Source organism: Lacerta agilis, chromosome 10, assembly GCF_009819535.1.
Source record: "Lacerta agilis isolate rLacAgi1 chromosome 10, rLacAgi1.pri, whole genome shotgun sequence".
In the NCBI taxonomy this organism is placed as follows: domain Eukaryota; kingdom Metazoa; phylum Chordata; class Lepidosauria; order Squamata; family Lacertidae; genus Lacerta; species Lacerta agilis.
Genome location: NC_046321.1, coordinates 3,324,310 through 3,342,165, shown reverse-complemented (window position 1 = coordinate 3,342,165; position 17,856 = coordinate 3,324,310). Strand labels below are relative to the sequence as shown.

General features: G+C 50.7%; 1 protein-coding gene across 1 annotated transcript in view; it reads left to right on the top strand.

Annotated features, from left to right (window-relative positions):
- FLNC (filamin C) overlaps nt 1-17,856 on the top strand; it is a 128,781-nt gene that overhangs the window by 78,150 nt on the left and 32,775 nt on the right. The window contains 19 exon segments of the mRNA XM_033163497.1: nt 995-1,594; nt 3,137-3,308; nt 4,775-4,831; nt 4,834-4,936; nt 6,225-6,306; nt 6,308-6,389; nt 9,137-9,219; nt 9,221-9,305; nt 10,769-10,892; nt 10,998-11,059; nt 11,062-11,113; nt 11,115-11,151; nt 12,182-12,371; nt 13,375-13,398; nt 14,390-14,458; nt 14,461-14,636; nt 16,690-16,734; nt 16,737-16,790; nt 17,710-17,810. Of these exon segments, the coding sequence (XP_033019388.1) occupies nt 995-1,594; nt 3,137-3,308; nt 4,775-4,831; nt 4,834-4,936; nt 6,225-6,306; nt 6,308-6,389; nt 9,137-9,219; nt 9,221-9,305; nt 10,769-10,892; nt 10,998-11,059; nt 11,062-11,113; nt 11,115-11,151; nt 12,182-12,371; nt 13,375-13,398; nt 14,390-14,458; nt 14,461-14,636; nt 16,690-16,734; nt 16,737-16,790; nt 17,710-17,810 (2,198 nt within the window).

Sequence of the window (17,856 nt, the reverse complement as noted above, 5' to 3'; positions counted from 1 at the left end):
GTGGGCCGGACTATATTTTGAATAATAATAAGAAAAAAATGAACGAATTCCTATGCCCCACAAATAACCCAGAGATGCATTTTAAATAAAAGGACACATTCTACTCATGTAAAAACACCAGGCAGACCCCACAAATAACCCAGAGGTGCATTTTAAATAAAAGGACACATTCTACTCATGTAGAAACACCAGGCAGACCCCACAAATAACCCAGAGATGCATTTTAAATAAAAGGACACATTCTACTCATGTATAAACACCAGGCAGGCCCCACAAATAAGCCAGAGATGCATTTTAAATAAAAGGACACATTCTACTCATGTATAAACACCAGGCAGGCCCCACAAATAACCCAGAGATGCATTTTAAATAAAAGGACACATTCTACTCATGTAAAAACACCAGGCAGGCCCCACAAATAACCCAGAGATGCATTTTAAATAAAAGCACACATTCAACTCATGTAAAAACACCAGGCAGGCCCCACAAATAAGCCAGAGATGCATTTTAAATAAAAGCACACATTCTACTCATGTAAAAACACCAGGCAGACCCCACAAATAAGCCAGAGATGCATTTTAAATAAAAGGACACATTCTACTCTTGTAAAAACACCAGGCAGGCCCCACAAATAACCCAGAGATGCATTTTAAATAAAAGCACACATTCAACTCATGTAAAAACACCAGGCAGGCCCCACAAATAACCCAGAGGTGCATTTTAAATAAAAGGACACATTCTACTCTTGTAAAAACACCAGGCAGGCCCCACAAATAACCCAGAGATGCATTTTAAATAAAAGCACACATTCTACTCATGTAAAAACACACTGATTCCGGGACCGTCCGTGGGCCGGATTTAGAAGGTGATTGGGCCGGATCCAGCCCCCAGGCCTTAGTTTGCCTACCCATGTTCCACCCCATCACAGATTGATAACAATGCTACCTATATCTGGGTTTCTAACCCTGCCCCAATCCCGTTTGCTCCCTTCCAGGTATGCGCCTACGGCCCTGGGCTGAAGGGTGGGTTCGTCGGCAAGCCGGCCCCCTTCACCATCGACACCAAGGGAGCTGGCATGGGGGGCCTGGGCTTGACGGTGGAGGGCCCTTGCGAGGCCAAGATCGAGTGCCAGGACAACGGCGACGGCTCCTGCTCCGTCTCCTACCTGCCCACCGAGCCCGGCGAGTACGCCATCAACATCCTCTTTGCGGAAGCCCACATCCCCGGTTCCCCCTTCAAGGCGGACATCAAGCCCGTCTTCGACCCGTCCAAGGTGACGGCCAGCGGGCCCGGCCTGGAGCACGGCAAGGTGGGCGAGGTGGCGACCTTCATGGTGGACTGCTCCAAGGCGGGCGAGGCCGAGCTCACCATCGAGATCATCTCGGACTCGGGCGTCAAGGCCGAGGTGCTGATCCAGAACAACAGCGACGGCACCTACAGCATCACCTACATCCCTTCCTTCCCGGGCACCTACACCATCACCATCAAATACGGCGGGCACCCTGTCCCAAAGTTCCCAGCGCGCGTCAACGTCGACCCTGCGGTGGACACCAGCAACGTCAAGGTCTTCGGGCCGGGAGTGGAGCCGCGAGGTATCCTTTGCGGAATCGTGGAACTGTAGAGTTGGGAGGGACCGCGAGGGCCATCCTATACCCTTTTAAAATGTGGCTCTTTTCTGGGAGGGGGCGGGGTGTTGTTTTTATTCTGATTATGTTGTGATCTTTCTGCGAACTGCCCTGAGACCTCCGGTATAGGGCGGTGTATTGTTGTCGTTCAGTCGTGTCCGACTCTTTGTGATCCCATGGACCAGAGCATGCTAGGCACCCCTATCCTCCACTGCCTCCCGCAGTTTGGCCAAACTCCTGCTAGTCGCTTCGAGAACACTGTCCAACCATCTCATCCTCTGTCGTCCCCTTCTCCTTGTGCCCTCCATCTTTCCCAACATCAGGGTCTTTTCCAGGGAGTCATCTCTTCTCAGTATTGGAGCATCAGCTTCAAGATCTGTCCTTCCAGTGAGCACTCAGGGCTGATTTCTTTAAGGATAGATAAGTTTGATCTTTTTGCAGTCCATGGGACTCTCAAGAGTCTCCTCCAGCACCATGGGCAGTGTATAAACTCAATTAATAATAATAATAATAATAATAATCCAGTCCAACTCCCTGCAGGCAGTGTTATGAAAACTTCCCGCGGGGGCAAGCTGAGAGACTGACCCCCAAGGCGGACGAAGCCTCCGTGCCCTCTGGCTACTGGAGTCCAGGGGCACAAAGATAATATGCGATTGTTCCCCAGCTTGAAGAACAACACGCACAAACCAGTAAGGCTAAAAAAACCTACTTTATTGTAGATAAAGTACAGAATCTGTCTCTGCGCAGCCAGCTCGTTATTGCAGAGCTGTCTGTAAAAGCGTCCAGCATCTCCTGATGCAGAACTGAAAGTAAAGTACATCAGTAAATTACAATGACATCACATGTGTGGGAAGACTGGTGGATTTCCCACAGGGTGAAACATGACTCTTAGTCAAGTCAAGTGTCCTCGCTTCTTGCAGCTCGGTTTGTACTAATATCACAACAGGCAGTGCAGGAATCTTTTCCCCAACATGGGGCTCAAACCCACAGCCCTCAGATCGAGAGTCTCATGCTCTCCCGACTGAGTCATGGTAGAACCATAGAACTGTCGGGGTGAAATCCGCCCTCAAGAGCCAGTGTGGTGTAGTGGTTAAGAGCGGTAGACTTGTAATCTGGTGAACCGGGTTCACATCTCCTCTCCTCCACATGCAGCTGCTGGGTGACCTTGGGCTAGTCACACTTCTCTGAAGTCTCTCAGCCCCACTCACCTCACAGAGTGTTTGTTGTGGGGCAGGAAGGGAAAGGAGAATGTTAGCCGCTTTGAGACTCCTTTGGGTAGCGATAAAGGGTAGTATCAAATCCAAACTCTTCTTCTTCATCCTCTTCAACTTTGGGAGGGGGGGATTATTCGTTTGTTCCTGTTCTTCTCTGGCTTGTGTATTTTGCTTTTTTTTTGCCATATCATATTTTTATGCTGTGAACCGTCCCGAGATCTACGGACAAAGGGCGGTCTGCAGATTCAGGTAAACAAAAGAAAGAGAAATAACAAATATCGCCCGCGTCTCCCCAGGGTTCTGCGTGAGGTCACCACCGACTTCACGGTTGATGCGCGCTCGCTGACCAAGACCGGGGGCAGCCACACCAAGGTGCGCGTCATCAACCCCTCGGGCGCCAAGACGGACACGTACGTCACCGACAACGGGGATGGCACCTACCGCGTCCAGTATACCCCCTACGAGGACGGTAAGAATCTCCTGGTCTCCCTCAACCTCTGCTCCCTTCCACCCCCCGATGCCACCGTGCCAGGCAGGCCTTGGCCAGCCAGGCAACCGCCAGATGTTTTGGACTGAGAATCGCATCTGTCTGGCCATTTTGGGCAACAAACCCCATCAGGCTCGGTGCCATATGGCTGCCCTGGTTGGCGCTGGAGGAAATTCTGGAAGCCAGGGGGTACCCCATGGGTGGCAGTGGCAGCGGCAGGTGGAGTCTGCCAAGGGTGGCCTGTGGGTGGGGCGCCACCCCTCGTGAATGTCACAGACTGGTTGGAAATAGAGGAACGGCGGGTGGTACTAGGTGGGGAACCCCAAGGGAGGAAGGCTCAGAGCCCGGGGATTGATGGGGGGGGTCAGTGGGAGAAGATGGGGAGGAGGAGGTGTCAGAAGTGGAAGGGGCAACAGGACTTAGTGAGCGGAGAGAGTCTGTGGCAGATAGGAGTGCAGAAGCAGGGGAAGAAGAAGGAGAGGAGAGGGGCCAAGAGGCAGAGATTAGTGTGGCTGGTGAAAAAGTGCACAAAGTGACCTCCAGGTAGCTTTTGTTTGCACGGCTGTGTGGCCATAAGTCTGTGCATGAGCTTCAAAGAACTCGGCCCAACACCATCTGATTTATAGATAGCTATCCTGTTAGCCTATGTGGCTTGCCTGCCTGCCTACATGCCGCTAGCTACGTGCAGAATATTCACCAGCCACCTCTCGCAAAGCCAGACTACCCAGCAATATCCCTTCCTTGCAGCAGATTAGGACAGGGGTTGGCAACCTAAGGCCCATGGGCCACAAGAGGCTCATGGGGGTCATTTAACTGGCCCCCGAACCGAGCCGCCCTCATCGGTGAGTCCCCGCGTGCTGCACAAAACTGGCATGGCGCAGGGCGCGCAAACCGCGGTGCTGGAAATCGTGTCTGCGCAGATGCAGACGCCTGAAATCGTGGGCGCACGCGTGATCCGGCCCATGGAGGGATCTCTGCTGGAGTGAACCGGCCCAGGCGAGATAAACCTTGCCGACCCCTGAATTAAGGCTGTTCTTCAGCCATCAAAGAGCTTAGGGAGGGGGAAGCAAACCGGGGCAGGAATGTTAACCATGTTAGAGCACTGTCTCCTCAAAATACAACTATCTTCCGGATAGATTGGCCATACAGAGAGGGATGAAGCGGGAGGGAGCAAAGGCCATCACAGCGGCAAAGTCTCAGATTGGCTTGGGAAAGACCCAGGATAGGAGGGAGCGTAGGTGGCTCGGCAAAGGCAGGGACCTTCAGCCTCCCAACTCCCTCGTAGGGGCAAGACCTACCGAGAAGTCCTGCTGTGCCCATTAGGCCTGGCACCCCTGGGCAGAGATCGTTTCTTCTCATAAAGAGTTAACTTCCACACTTACTCCGTGTGATTTATTGCTGGCTCGCTCCTGACAGCATTGCTTGTGCCTGACTCTCGTCCTTCTCAGGTGTGCATCTGGTGGAAGTGACCTACGATGACGTCCCCGTCCCCAAGAGCCCCTTCCGAGTGGGGTCACCGAGGGCTGCGACCCCAGCCGGGTCCGAGCCTATGGCCCCGGGCTCGAGGGGGGGCTGGTGAACAAAGCCAACCGCTTCACGGTGGAGACCAGGTAGGCACAGCCTTTCTCATCTCTCCATCTTGGGGGCAAGCAGGGCGGTGGGGGGGGCGGTGGTCAAGGAAGAGGTTGAGACAAGGACTTTAAAAAATAATGGGGGGAAATTTATAATTTCCATTGTTAGCAATTAAAACGTTAGCTGGAGTCTAAGAAACCCTCGTAAAGTAACAAAGACTCTGGATAATTTGGAAAAATGAAAATTGTGGAGAACGTACTGATAGGTAGTTAAAATTCTGTTTTATGGATTGGGGGGACCCCTGGTATAGGATGATGATGATTCATAGTCATATTCATATTATTTGTAAATTTGCATAGTGCCCTTCATCCGCAGATCTCAGGGGTGGCTCACAACATAGACGTCAGTAATGGGGAGGGAATTCCTCAACTCAGGGGCTGCCACCGAGAAGGCCCTGCCCCGAACCTCTTGAGCTGGGGTCAGCAAACTAGGGCCCAGGGGCCGGATGCTGCCAAAACCAGACTCGTTAATCCGGCCCACGAAACTTGCGGACCCTGCCACAGCGGCAGTGGGGAGGCTGCCTCTGCCGCCCAGGCCAGCGGCCTGGGCTCTGTGCCCCTTGGACCCCTGGACGAGGCAGAGGACGGTGGTGGCGCTGCCAAAGACGAGGCGGCAGCGGTGGTTCTTTGGGGGGGTACTTTCGGGAGAGGGTGGGTCCAGCCCCCCACAAAGTCTGAGGGACAGTGGGCCGGCCCCCTCCTGAAAAAGTTTGCTGACCCCTGCTCTTGAGGGCCGTGGAACTACGAGAGGACCGCCTCCTAGGGAAGGAGTTGCTCTTTCAGATATCGATAGATTTAATATATTTTTAATCTCTTGTTGGAAGCTGCCCAGAGTGGCTGGGGAAGCCTTGCCAGATAGGTGGGACATAAGTAATAAATTATTCTTATTATTGTTACAGTGGTACCTCCGGTTGCGGATGGGATCTGTTCCGGAGGTCCGGTCAGATCCCGAGGTTTCCGCAACCTGAGGTCTTCTTCTCTGCATGCGCACACGGCGAGACCCAATAAAATACGTCCGGGTGTGCCGTGCGTGCATCCCGAAGTTTATGTAACCAGGGGGGTATTATTGTTGGAGGCCTCAGTCGTTCTCTTGCCCTTCTCGGGCCCAGGATCCTCTTGGGACGCCCGTCTAAGTGTTCCAGAATGTTCCACGCCAACGGTTGCGCCGCTGGCAGCAGAAAATCTGGTGAAATCTTCACGTAGACCTCCTTACGTCTCTGTTAAGGCTTGCTGGCCTCTCCCCTTTGACGGCGCTGTTTTCTCCCAGGGGCGCAGGGACCGGGGGCCTGGGCTTGGCCATCGAGGGGCCGTCGGAGGCCAAGATGTCCTGCAAGGACAACAAAGACGGCAAGCTGCAGCGTGGAATACATCCCCTTCACGCCGGGAGATTACGACGTCAACATCACCTTCGGGGCCGCCCCATCCCTGGTAGGTGGAGGGCAGGACTGCGCTTGGAACCTTCAGGATGTGCTGTGGGATCAGAGAATTCTGGAGCTGGGTCCCCCAAAGGTCCTCTAGTCCAACCCCCCGCAATGCAGGGAACGCTCAACGTTTTATCTTGCCGTCCGCTTTTGCCGTTTCCGCATAGCCAGGGTGGATTAGATTTAAATCTAATCGGTTTAAATCACAGTTTAAATCACTGGCCAGTAAGACTCGGTTTATTTATTCATTTATTTAACAACAAGACCCACCACAACTCAAATAAGCAAATCCACCACCGTTAGACACACACATAAAATAAAATAAATAAAATAAACGTAGCATAAAATATAACAAACGACAAAATAAAATACTTCCTTTAACCTGTACACGGCCCTCCTCGTTTCCTTCTTATGAAACTGTTCCCTTTATGAGTTGTTATTACAGTTTTTCAAATTGTGACTTTAAAAAAACAACCACAAAGTCTCCTGAAGACATTAATCAAAACAAGTCCAGGTGTGTATTTTAGGGGAGTGTTTTGTAAAGTATTCTTTACATTTCCCCCCATCCTTTTTGAAATTCTTGTCTGGGATTCCCCTGATTGGCTCTGTTAATCTAGCCAGAAAAAAATGAAGGCACAAATACAGGATGGGTGACACCTGGCTTGAGAGCAGCACATGTGAAAAGGATCTAGGAGTCTTGGTAGACCATAAACTTGACATGAATCAACAGTGTGATGCAGCAGCTAAAAAAGCCAATGCAATTCTGGGCTGCATCAATAGGAGTATAGCGTCTAGATCAAGGGAAGTAATAGTACCACTGTATTCCGCTCTGGTCAGACCTCACCTGGAATACTGTGTCCAGTTCTGGGCATCACAGTTCAAGAAGGATACTGACAAGCTGGAACGTGTCCAGAGGAGGGCGACCAAAATGGTCAAAGGCCTGGAAACGATGCCTTATGAGGAACGGCTTAGGGAGCTGGGTATGTTTAGCCTGAGAAGAAGAAGGTGAAGGGGTGATATGATAGTCATGTTCAAATATATAAAAAGATGTCATATAGAGGAGGGAGAAAGGTTGTTTTCTGCTGCTCCAGAGAAGCGGACACAGAGCCATTGATTCAAGTACAAGAAAGAAGATTTCACCTAAACATTAGGAAGAACTTCCTGACAGTGGAATTTGCTGCCAAGGAGTGTGGTGGAGTCTCCTTCTTGGAGGTCTTTAAGCAGAAGCTTGACAGCCATCTGTCAGGAATGCTTGGATGGTGTTTCCTGCTTGGCAGGGGTTGGACTGGATGGCCCTTGGGGTCTCTTCCAACTCTATGATTCTATGATTCTATATAGTTTAATAATTTATCCTGCCATTCCATTTTTATTAGCACGAATTCTTTTTTCCAGTTTCTGGCAGTTAAGGTCCTTCCGCACAGAGAGGAATATTTTCTGATCCCTCTCTTGTTATACCTGTGTCCGTTATCCCTAATAGGAAAGCTTCTGTATTTTCGAGAAAGTTATACTTAAACATTTTTTAAGTGGCAAACATTAATTATTATTATTTATTGAATTTGCATACCACCCTATACCCGCAGGTCTCAGGGCAGTTCACAGCTTCAAATCACAATACGATTTCTTTTGGGAATTATAAGGGCAGAACTACCTAAACTTTATAGAAACTTATTCATGTATCCTACTATAGCAGCAAGAATGTTACTCGCCCAAAAGCGGAAAGAATCAGAAGTCCCAGTAAAGCAAGAATGTACACAAAAACTTGTGGAATATGCAGAAACTTGCTGGAAGAATAAGAAATCAAGATAGCAAACTTTTTATAAATGAAACGGAAATGGTTGATTGAATAATTACAAATAAATTGTAAACAGATTAGAACGTTGGCAGGGTTATTTGTAATACTGTAACCCGCAGTTTTATAAGAGTATATATTTAAAGTAGATGAAGAAACGAGTAAATTTAGTTAATTTGGATATGCAGGAAATATTAAAAGTAAAGGAAGTCAAAGGGAAGGAATGAAGTCGAGGTTTAAAGTGTTAAAATTATTATAAAATTATTTAAATGTATAAAATCAAAAATGATAAATTAAAATAATAAAAACACAATTTAGAATAATAATAATTGTTTATTATATTATAATAATAATTGTAAACAGAAAAACATTAGGATTATTGTAATAACCTGCAGTTTTACAAGAGTATACTGTATATTTAAAGTAGATGAAGAACGAGTAAATTTAGTTAATTTGGATATGCAGGAAATATTAAAAATAAAGGAAGTCAAGGGGAAGAAGTAAGTTGAGGTTTAAAATGTTAAAATGATTATAAAATTATTGAAATGTATAAAATCAAAATCATAAATAAAATAATAAAAACACATAATAATAATAATAATAATACTAATAATAATATACATAATAATAATAATAATAATAATAATAATAATAATAATAATAATTGTAAACAGATGAAAACATTAGGATTAGTGTAATAACCTGCAATTTTATAAGGGTATATATTTACAGTTGATCATTAATGAGTAAGTTGAAGGAAATTTGGATATGCAGAAAAATTAAACTTAAGGAACCGCAGAAAGAGGGGGGAGGAAGTCAAATTTTGAAATGTTGAATTGATTGCAAACTAATGAAATTACAAATCTGAAAAGTACAAACAAAAACTAAAATACAAAACAAAATCTCAATATGAAAACACAAAATACGTAATAAAAACTTCCTCGCTGTTTGCTTTTCCTCTTCCCGCAGGGAGCCCCTTCCGCGTCCCGGTCAAGGATGTGGTGGACCCCAGCAAGGTCAAGTGCTCTGGCCCCGGTTTGGGGGCTGGCGTGGAGAGCCCGTGTCCCCCAGACCTTCACCGTCGACTGCAGCAAGGCTGGGCTGGCCCCCCTGGAGGTGAAGGTCTTGGGACCCACAGGTATGGAGAAGGAGGACCACCTGGGTGATTTCGCTTGCTAAACCCCCCCACACACTTTTTGACCGCCCTGGGGGTGGGGGACGCGGGGGTCCTAAGCCTCTCTTTGTGGGTGACTCCCTAGGAATCCCCTATACCAGGGGTGGCCAGCTCCCAAGAGACTGACATCTACTCAAAAAGTGCAGTGATCTACCCCCTTTTTGTGGGGTTCAGGGCAAAGTTGAGCTTTTTTATAGGGAGGGGGGAAGCCACGTTTTTGGGGGGTGCGCAGCAAAATGATGAGCTTTTTTTTTTAGGGTAGCCAACTTGTGTTTCTTGGGGAGGGATCTACCAGTGATCTACAACAGACGTCCAGTGATCTCCGGTAGATCACAATCTACCTGTTGACATGCCTGCCCTATTCCATGGGCAGGCAAACTAAGGCCCGGGGGCCGGATCCGGCCCAATTGCCTTCTAAATCTGGCCTGTGGACAGTCCAGGAATCAGCGTGTTTTTACATGAGTAGAATGTGTGCTTTTATTTAAAATGCATCTCTGGGTTATTTGTGGGGCATAGGAATTCGTTCATATTTTTTTTTTTCAAAATATAGTCCGGCCCCCCCACAAGGTCTGAGGGACAGTGGACCGGCCCCCTGCCCAAAAAGTTGCTGACCCCTGCCCTATACACTGGTACCCTTGGTTCTCAAACTTAATCCGTCCGGAAGTCCGTTCCCAAACCAAAGCGTTCCAAAACCAAGGCGCACTTTCCACAGAAAGCAATGCAAAACAGATTAACCCTTTCCACACTTGGGAAAACAACCCCTAAAACAGCAATTTAACATGAATTTACTCTCTGGTGAAACCATTGATCCTAAAATGAAAGCAATGGTCAATGTACCGTACTATAAAATAAATAAGACGGTATTGTAGATGATGAAAATTAAAATTATTATTTTTTCCTTACTTGCTCTGATGATAGTCATTGTTTGGATGGCGGGGGGGGGGGGACTTTTATTCATTTCCGCAGTCACACCGTCCATCAATCAGTAGCTGAACTGGGTTCCACACAGCCACAAAAACAAATTAACCGGAAAAGCTTCAAAAACAAAAACGCAAAACGAATAGCAGAAACAAAGCGCCGAACTTAAACCGTTCCCAAAGTCCGTTTGACTTCTGAAATGTTCAAAAACCAAAAACTTCTGATCGGTGAAGGTGCCCTGGAAACAAAGCCGACACCTCATTGGACGTTCGGCTTCCGAGAAACGTTTGAAAACCGGAACACTCACTTCCGGTTTTCGGTGTTTGGAACCAAGGTGTTCGAGAACCAAGGTGTTCGAGAACCAAGGCGTTTGAGAACCAAAGTCCCGCTGTAGCCAGCATCTTTATTATGCCCTGATTGCTGCTAACTTTGTCGGAAAGGCGAAGGGGCTCCGTTTCGGGTGCTGTGGTCCCTTGAGAGCGTCTCCGACCCTCTTTCCTCCTCGCCCAGGGTCGCTGAGCCCACCGAGGTGCGCGACAACGGGGACGGCACCCACACGGTCAACTACACGCCGGCCACGGATGGGCCCTACACGGTCGCTGTTAAGTACGCCGGGCAAGAAGTGCCCCGCAGGTGAGCAGAGCAGGGAGACCCAAGCGGGGGGGGGAGGCAGCTTATCCTTTGGGGGCATGCTGGTGGGTGTGACCGCTCTCACTCCTCGGCGGCTGCTTCTTCCAGCCCGTTCAAGATCAAGGTTCTTCCCGCGCACGACGCCAGCAAGGTGCGAGCCAGCGGCCCCGGCTCAACGCCTCCGGCATCCCCGCCAGCTTGCCTGTGGAGTTCACCATCGATGCCCGATGCTGGCGAGGGGCTGCTCACCGTCCAGATCTTGGTGAGTGGCGGGCGATGGCATGGTGGGTTGGGGGGGGGGTGGCTCCCTGCTTTGCCTGGGCGGGTGCAGGGACAGAGGAGCAGCGGGGTTGCTCTAGGGGCCCCAGGCATGGCCAATTCTTGTCCCTCCAGCTGTTTTGGGACTACAATTCCCCATCATTCCCTGGTCACTGGGTCCTGTTAGCTAGGAATGATGGGAGTTGTGGTCCCAAAAACAGCTGGAGGGCCGTGTTTGGCCATGCCTGCTCCAGGCTGTGCTGGCAGGGGCTGATGGGAGTTGTAGTCCAAATGGGTGTGCTGATTCTGGCTATGGGAGTTGGTAGTCCAGAATGGCTGTGCTGGTTCTGGCTAATGGGAGTTGTAGTCCAAATGGGTGTGCTGGTTCTGGCTAATGGGAGTTGTAGTCCAAATGGGTGTGCTGGTTCTGGCTAATGGGAGTTGTAGTCCAAATGGGTGTGCTGGTTCTGGCTAATGGGAGTTGTAGTCCAGAATGGCTGTGCTGGTGGGGGCTGTGCTGGTGGGGGCTGTGCCGGTTGGCAAAGGCTGTGATATGGGGGTGCCCGTGAGACTACTTCCTGTTCTGAAGTACCTGCCCTCATTCTGACCTCATTCGCGGGAGTGAATTGGGCCGTACCCAGTGCCGATTTCTAAGAGCTGCATTTCGTATAAGCTCAGAAGCACTCTCTTCTCGTTGCATCACAAGCCCTGACATAGGGAATGGGGGTGGTAAAGGGTTCTGGGGCCTGATCCACCAGTATGTTTGGACCGTGGCTTAGAGAAGCCTCTGGTCTTCAACTCCCCACCCCCACCCCCCAATTCATAGAACCGTAGAATTTTAGAGTTGGAAAGCATCTGTGGCAAATGGTCGCCCAACTTCCGGAGCAGGAGAAAACAAGCTTGCTCCATCTCCTCCAGGGCAAGCCCTTCAGATCTTGGAAGATGCTTTTCCAGATCTAATGACCTTGCCACCGCCTGGGGGTTGCAGTCTGCCCACTGACACCTCCCCCCCTGCCATGTTCTCGTTTCCCCAGGACCCTGAGGGCAAGCCCAAGAAAGCCAACATCCGGGACAATGGCGACGGCACCTACACTGTCTCCTACGTCCCGGACATGACGGGCCGCTACACCATCACCATCAAATACGGAGGCGACGAGATCCCCTACTCGCCCTTCCGCATCCACGCCCTGCCCGCGGGCGACGCCAGCAAGTGTCTGGTCACAGGTAGGAGCCTTGCCAACCTTCGTCCAGCTGCTCTCAGCCCCGAGTGGGGCACTGGAAAGCAAGTTGCTAGTCCTCATGCCCTCTCTTGCCTTCTCTCTCCCCTGCCTTCCCCCTCTTTGCCTCTATCTCGTTCCGTCTTTGGGGAGTGGGGTGGCCGACGGGACGATCGGGCGAGAGAGAGGCGCTTCTCCAGACGACCCGTATATCGGGCTTTCGCCCCGGCTTATTTCATTTATTTCTTTTTATTTCCTCGCTGTGGGACGCGGGTGGCGCTGTGGGTTAAACCACAGAGCCTAGGCTTGCCGATCAGAAGGTCGGCGGTTCGAATCCCTGCGACGGGTGAGCTCCCGTTGCTCGGTCCCTGCTCCTGCCCACCTAGCAGTTCGAAAGCACGTCAAAGTGCAAGTAGATAAATAGGTATCGCTCTGGTGGAAGGTAAACGGCGTTTCCGTGCGCTGCTCTGGTTCGCCAGAAGCGGCTTTGTCATGCTGACCACATGACCCAGAATCTGTATGCTGGCTCCCTCGGCCAATAAAGCGAGATGAGCGCCGCAACCCCAGTCGGACACGACTGGACCTAATGGTCAGGGGTCCCTTTATCTTTACCTTTACTTCCTCTGCATCTACATTCCTTTCCCTCCATGGAGCTCAAGGTGGTGTATATGGTGTCCGTCCCCCCCGCTGCCCTACAACAACAACCTTGCGAGGAAGGTTAGGGTGAGAGGCCCACGAGGGTCGCCCAGAGAGCGTCATGTCCCGAGTGTGGATTCGAACCCGGGTCTCGCCCAGGCCCGAGTCCTGTGCTCTAATCTTTGGCACTGAAGTTAGAACAAAGTTTGCAGGGAATCTGTATGCCACCAAAAAATACTTTTTTGGGAGTGAACAGTTCATAATTTTTTAGAGTAAGGTAATAATGCTGCAATCGGCCCTGATTTGCTACCACGGCAGTTCTATGCGCCTTCCTGCTAATTCTCACGGCTGTCTCCTCTTCTTCCTTTCTGCAGTGTCCATAGGAGGCCACGGATTGGGTAAGTACCCGTGGGGGCCCCTCCCTTGGATCTTGGGGGTGGGCACATGGTAATATCCAGGTACCCCAATCAAGCATCGCCATTTCCAGGGGCGTCGCAGGGAGGGGTCGGGGGGTCGGTCTGCCCCTAGATCCAGGGGAGAGGGGGGTGACACTTTGGCCGCCCCCCAAAAACATCTGGAGAGCCCCAGGACTGGCAGAGGGCTTGGGTCGCTTAGGGGTGCGGGGGGGCATTTATTCACTTACAGTGGTGTGTTGGTTCTCAAACTCAATCCGTTCCGGAAGTCCGTTCCAAAACCAAAGCGTTCCAAAACCGAGGCTCGCTTTCCCATAGAAAGCAACAAAACGGATCGATCCAGACTTTTAAAAACAACCCCTAAAGCAGCAATTGAACATGGATTTTGCTATCTAACGAGACCATCGATCCATAAAATGAAATAATAATAATAATATAATAATAATAATAATAATAATAATAATATTATTATTTGTACCCCGCCCATCTGGCTGGGTCTCCCCACCACTCTGGGCGGCTTCCACAAATATTAAAATACATTTTACCTAGGTGTGGACCCAATGAGGCTTATGTATCTCACCTAAGCTGCGTGCAAGCAGGCGAAAGACTATACCTTTATGTAACCTGCTTCTTCTCTCTCTCTCTGGTCCTGGGAGACAGCCGAGCGGGAGAGCCCGACTCTGAACCAACCTGACTTATCTCTCCCTCCCCCTGCACCTGCGCTTCCCTCTCCAATCCTGCAGCTTCTCCTTCCTCTGACTCTCGTCTCCCGGTTGCCAGGGGCTCCCCCAGATCACCGATCCCTTCTCGCAAGTCACCGCTTCTTCACCCGGTGGCTGCTCCTCCACTGGTTCCCTGATATCGAGTCGCTTTGGGAACCTCTAGCAAAACCCTTTCGGTTTGGCTGAGTTCTCTCCCCACCCCCCACCCCCCGGCCTTACCCTCAACAAGGTGTTCTCCCATCCTTTACCTGCAGGTACCTGCCTGGGCCCCACCATCCAGATCGGGGAGGAGACAGTGATCACCGTGGACGCCAAGGCAGCGGGAAGGGCAAGGTCACCTGCAAGGTGTCCACGCCGGACGGAGCCGAGCTGGACGTCGACGTGGTGGAGAACCACGACGGCACTTTCGACATCTACTACACGGCCCCCGAGCCCGGCAAATACGTCATCACCATCCGCTTTGGGGGAGAGCAGATCCCCAACAGCCCCTTCCATGTGGTGGTGAGTTGGGGGGTGGAACCGGGGCAGAACAGCTACCTGGGTCCAGCTGGGCTGGTGCAACCGCAAAATCAGCCACCAGGGGGCAGGACTTGTGATATGGGATATGGCAGAGGAAGGGAGCCTTCTTGGAGTCTGCTCTTCTTTTTATTTATTTGTTTAATTGCATTTGTATCGCACCTTTCTCTCCAAGGAGCTCAAGGTGGCATACAGGTGAAACTCGAAAAATTAGAATATCGTGGAAAAGTCCATTGATGTAAGCAATTGTTTTCGTTAGCTACTGGAGTTTAATATAAGAAATAGACTCATGACATGCAAAGCGAGATATGTCAAGCCTTTGCTTGTTATATTGTGATGATTATGGTGCACAGCTGATGAAAACCCCCAAGTTGAGATTGTTAATTTGGGGTTCTCATCAGCTGTACGCCATATTCATCACAATTATAACAAATAAGGCTTGACGTATCTCCTTTGCATGTCATGAGTCTATCTCATATATTAGTTTCACCTTTTAAGTTGAATTACTGAAAGAAAGGAACCTTTCCACGATTTCTAATTTTTCGAGTTTCACCTGTATATGGTTCCTCCTCCCCCCCCATTTAATTCCAACGACCTCCTTGCGGGTAGGCTAGGCAGTAAAAAAAAAGGGTTGGGAGGGCAGATCTTGGAAATGACAGGTTAGGCAGTTAGCTTACAACTGTCGCTGGAAAACTGGTGGAAAGTATTGTTAAAGATAAAATAGCTAAGCACATAGAAGAACAAGCCCTGCGGATGCAAGAACCAGCATGGCTTCTGCAAAGGAAAAGCCTAGCTCACCAAGAGTTATTTGAGAGTGTCGACAAGCATACAGATAGAGGAGATCTGGCTGACATAGCACTTCGACGTCAAAAAACTTTTTGACAAAGTAACTCAACAAAGACTCCTGACTGATCTCGGCAGTCGAGGGATAAGAGGTCTTCTTGCGGACCAGGAATTGGGCAAAGTTGCAGGAAGCAGAGAATCAGAAAAGATGGACGGTTCTCCAAATGGAGAGAAGTGGAGTGTCCCAAGGATCAGCGTTGGGACCTGCCTTTTTAACTTGTTTAGATCCAGAGTTAGGGATTGTCCGGGGTCTTCAAACAGAAAGAGGTTTGAAGAGCTCCAAAAGGGCTCTCCAAACAGAGGGAAGGAGTGAAAAAATGGCAGATGCAGTTCGATGCAAACAAGTGTAAAGTCATGCATGTTTTTTTGGGGGGGATATATTAATTTCAAGGGACCCAGGTGGCGCTGTGGGTTAAACCACAGAGTCTAGGGCTTGCTGATCAGAAGGTCAGCGGTTCGAATCCCTGCCACGGGGTGAGCTCCCGTTGCTCGGTCCCTGCTCCTGCCACCTAGCAGTTCGAAAGCACGTCAAAGTTCAAGTAGATAAATAGGGACCGCGCGGGAAGGTAAACGGCGTTTCCGTGCGCTGCTCTGGTTCGCCAGAAGCAGCTTTGTCATGCTGGCCACATGACCCGGAAGCTGTCTGCGGACAAACGCCGGCTCCCTCGGCCTATAGAGCGAGATGAGCGCCGCAACCCCAGAGTCGGACACGACTGGACCTGGTGGTCAGGGGTCTCTTTACCTTTACCTCTATATTAATTTCACATATACGCTCATGAGGCCTCAACTGCCGGTGATTTACCAAGAGGAAGACCTTGGGGTCAGAGTAGCCAGTGTGTCTTGGCCGTGAAAAGGCTAAGAAAAAGGCCACCAGAATGATAAAGGGGTTAAAGAGACTTCCCTGCGCAGGGAGGTTTTATTAAAACTTTCAGCATACAGTGTTCACTTCCCTTTCGTCGTTTCCCTCCCCTTCTTGTTTCTTGTTTGGCTAATGTTTTCTATTGTACGTTGAAAAGTTTTGATGAAACTGTATGCAAAAAATAAAAAATGAAAACCTAAACCACCGGCTTTTGCGGCTGCTGCTGGCCTGTGACTCCGGCAGGGTCCTGGCAGGCAGAGGTGGATCCGAACCCGCAACCGCGTTTGCACCATGCTGGCGCCGCTGGCCCTGACCTGTCCCGTTGCTTCCTGCCAGGCCTGTGACTCCATCCCCCACGTCGAGAGCCCTGCGACAGCAGCGTCCAGCTCCGCCAGCCCTTCCCGGCGCCGCACGCCGGCGGCTACCCCTCGCACTGGGTACCAGGAGCTTGCTCTCGCTCTCTCAGACGCTCTGTCTGCTCCTGCTGCTCTCTCCCCCCATCTCTCTCCCTCTCTCGGAAGAGGAGACCCAGACCCCGGGCTCAAACCCCACACGCTGGCCCCCACCGGCCTGCGCTCCTTAGGGATTTCACAAAATTGTAGATTCGGGAGGGGCCCCGAGGGTCATCTAGTCCAGCCCGCTTGCAATGCAGGGATTTTTGCCGATGCTGTCACAGAGGCCTTTTTAGGCTGCCACTGACCCACCCGACATTCAGACGTTTTCCTTTTCCTCCTTCGGGGCTACGCACGCCCGTCTCTCCGCGTTTGGGGATCTCCCCTTTTGGGAAACTGCTCAGGACTCCCCCCACCCCAGAGCAGCTGCATGAGATCTCATCAGGGCACCCCCAAACCACTTCAAAAGCGGTTTCAACTCCACGGCTCCCCCTGGCAATGCACGGGGGTCTGTGACGTTACCCGAACCGCTTTGCAAGGAAGGCGGGCTTGGAACCGGACTAAATGTCGCCATGTAGACACACATGCAGAGACAGCCAGACTTCGAGAACCCCTGGTTTCTATACTTAGCTATTTTTAGCAGTTTGTTTCCCCCAATGGCGGCCGACGGGTCCAAGGTGGAGATGGTGGCGCTTGCCCTTTCCTATGCCCAGGGCGATGGCCCGGACAGCCCTCCCTCCGTGGGGTGCCTACTCTCTCGTTGCCCCCTTTCCCTTGCAGCTCTGTGCCTCTTTTCGGCTTGCCTGCCCCTCCAGCGCTGCTGCTGCGGGGTGCCCCCCGCTCTCCTTCGCCCTCGCTTCGCCCTCGGGTGCTCTCCTTCCCTCCCTCTGCCTGTACTTAGTCCCTTCTCTCTCTTCTCTCCCTCCCTCTCTCCTTCTCTCCTTTCCGCCCCTTCCCTCACCAGGCTACGGATGAGCCCGTCGCCGCTCCAGAGACCATGGAATCCATGCTGCGTCCTTTCAACCTGGTCATCCCCTTCACCATCCAGAAGGGGGACATCACAGGTAGGGGCGGCTCCCCCCAAAAAACATCTGGAGAGGGACTGGCAGAG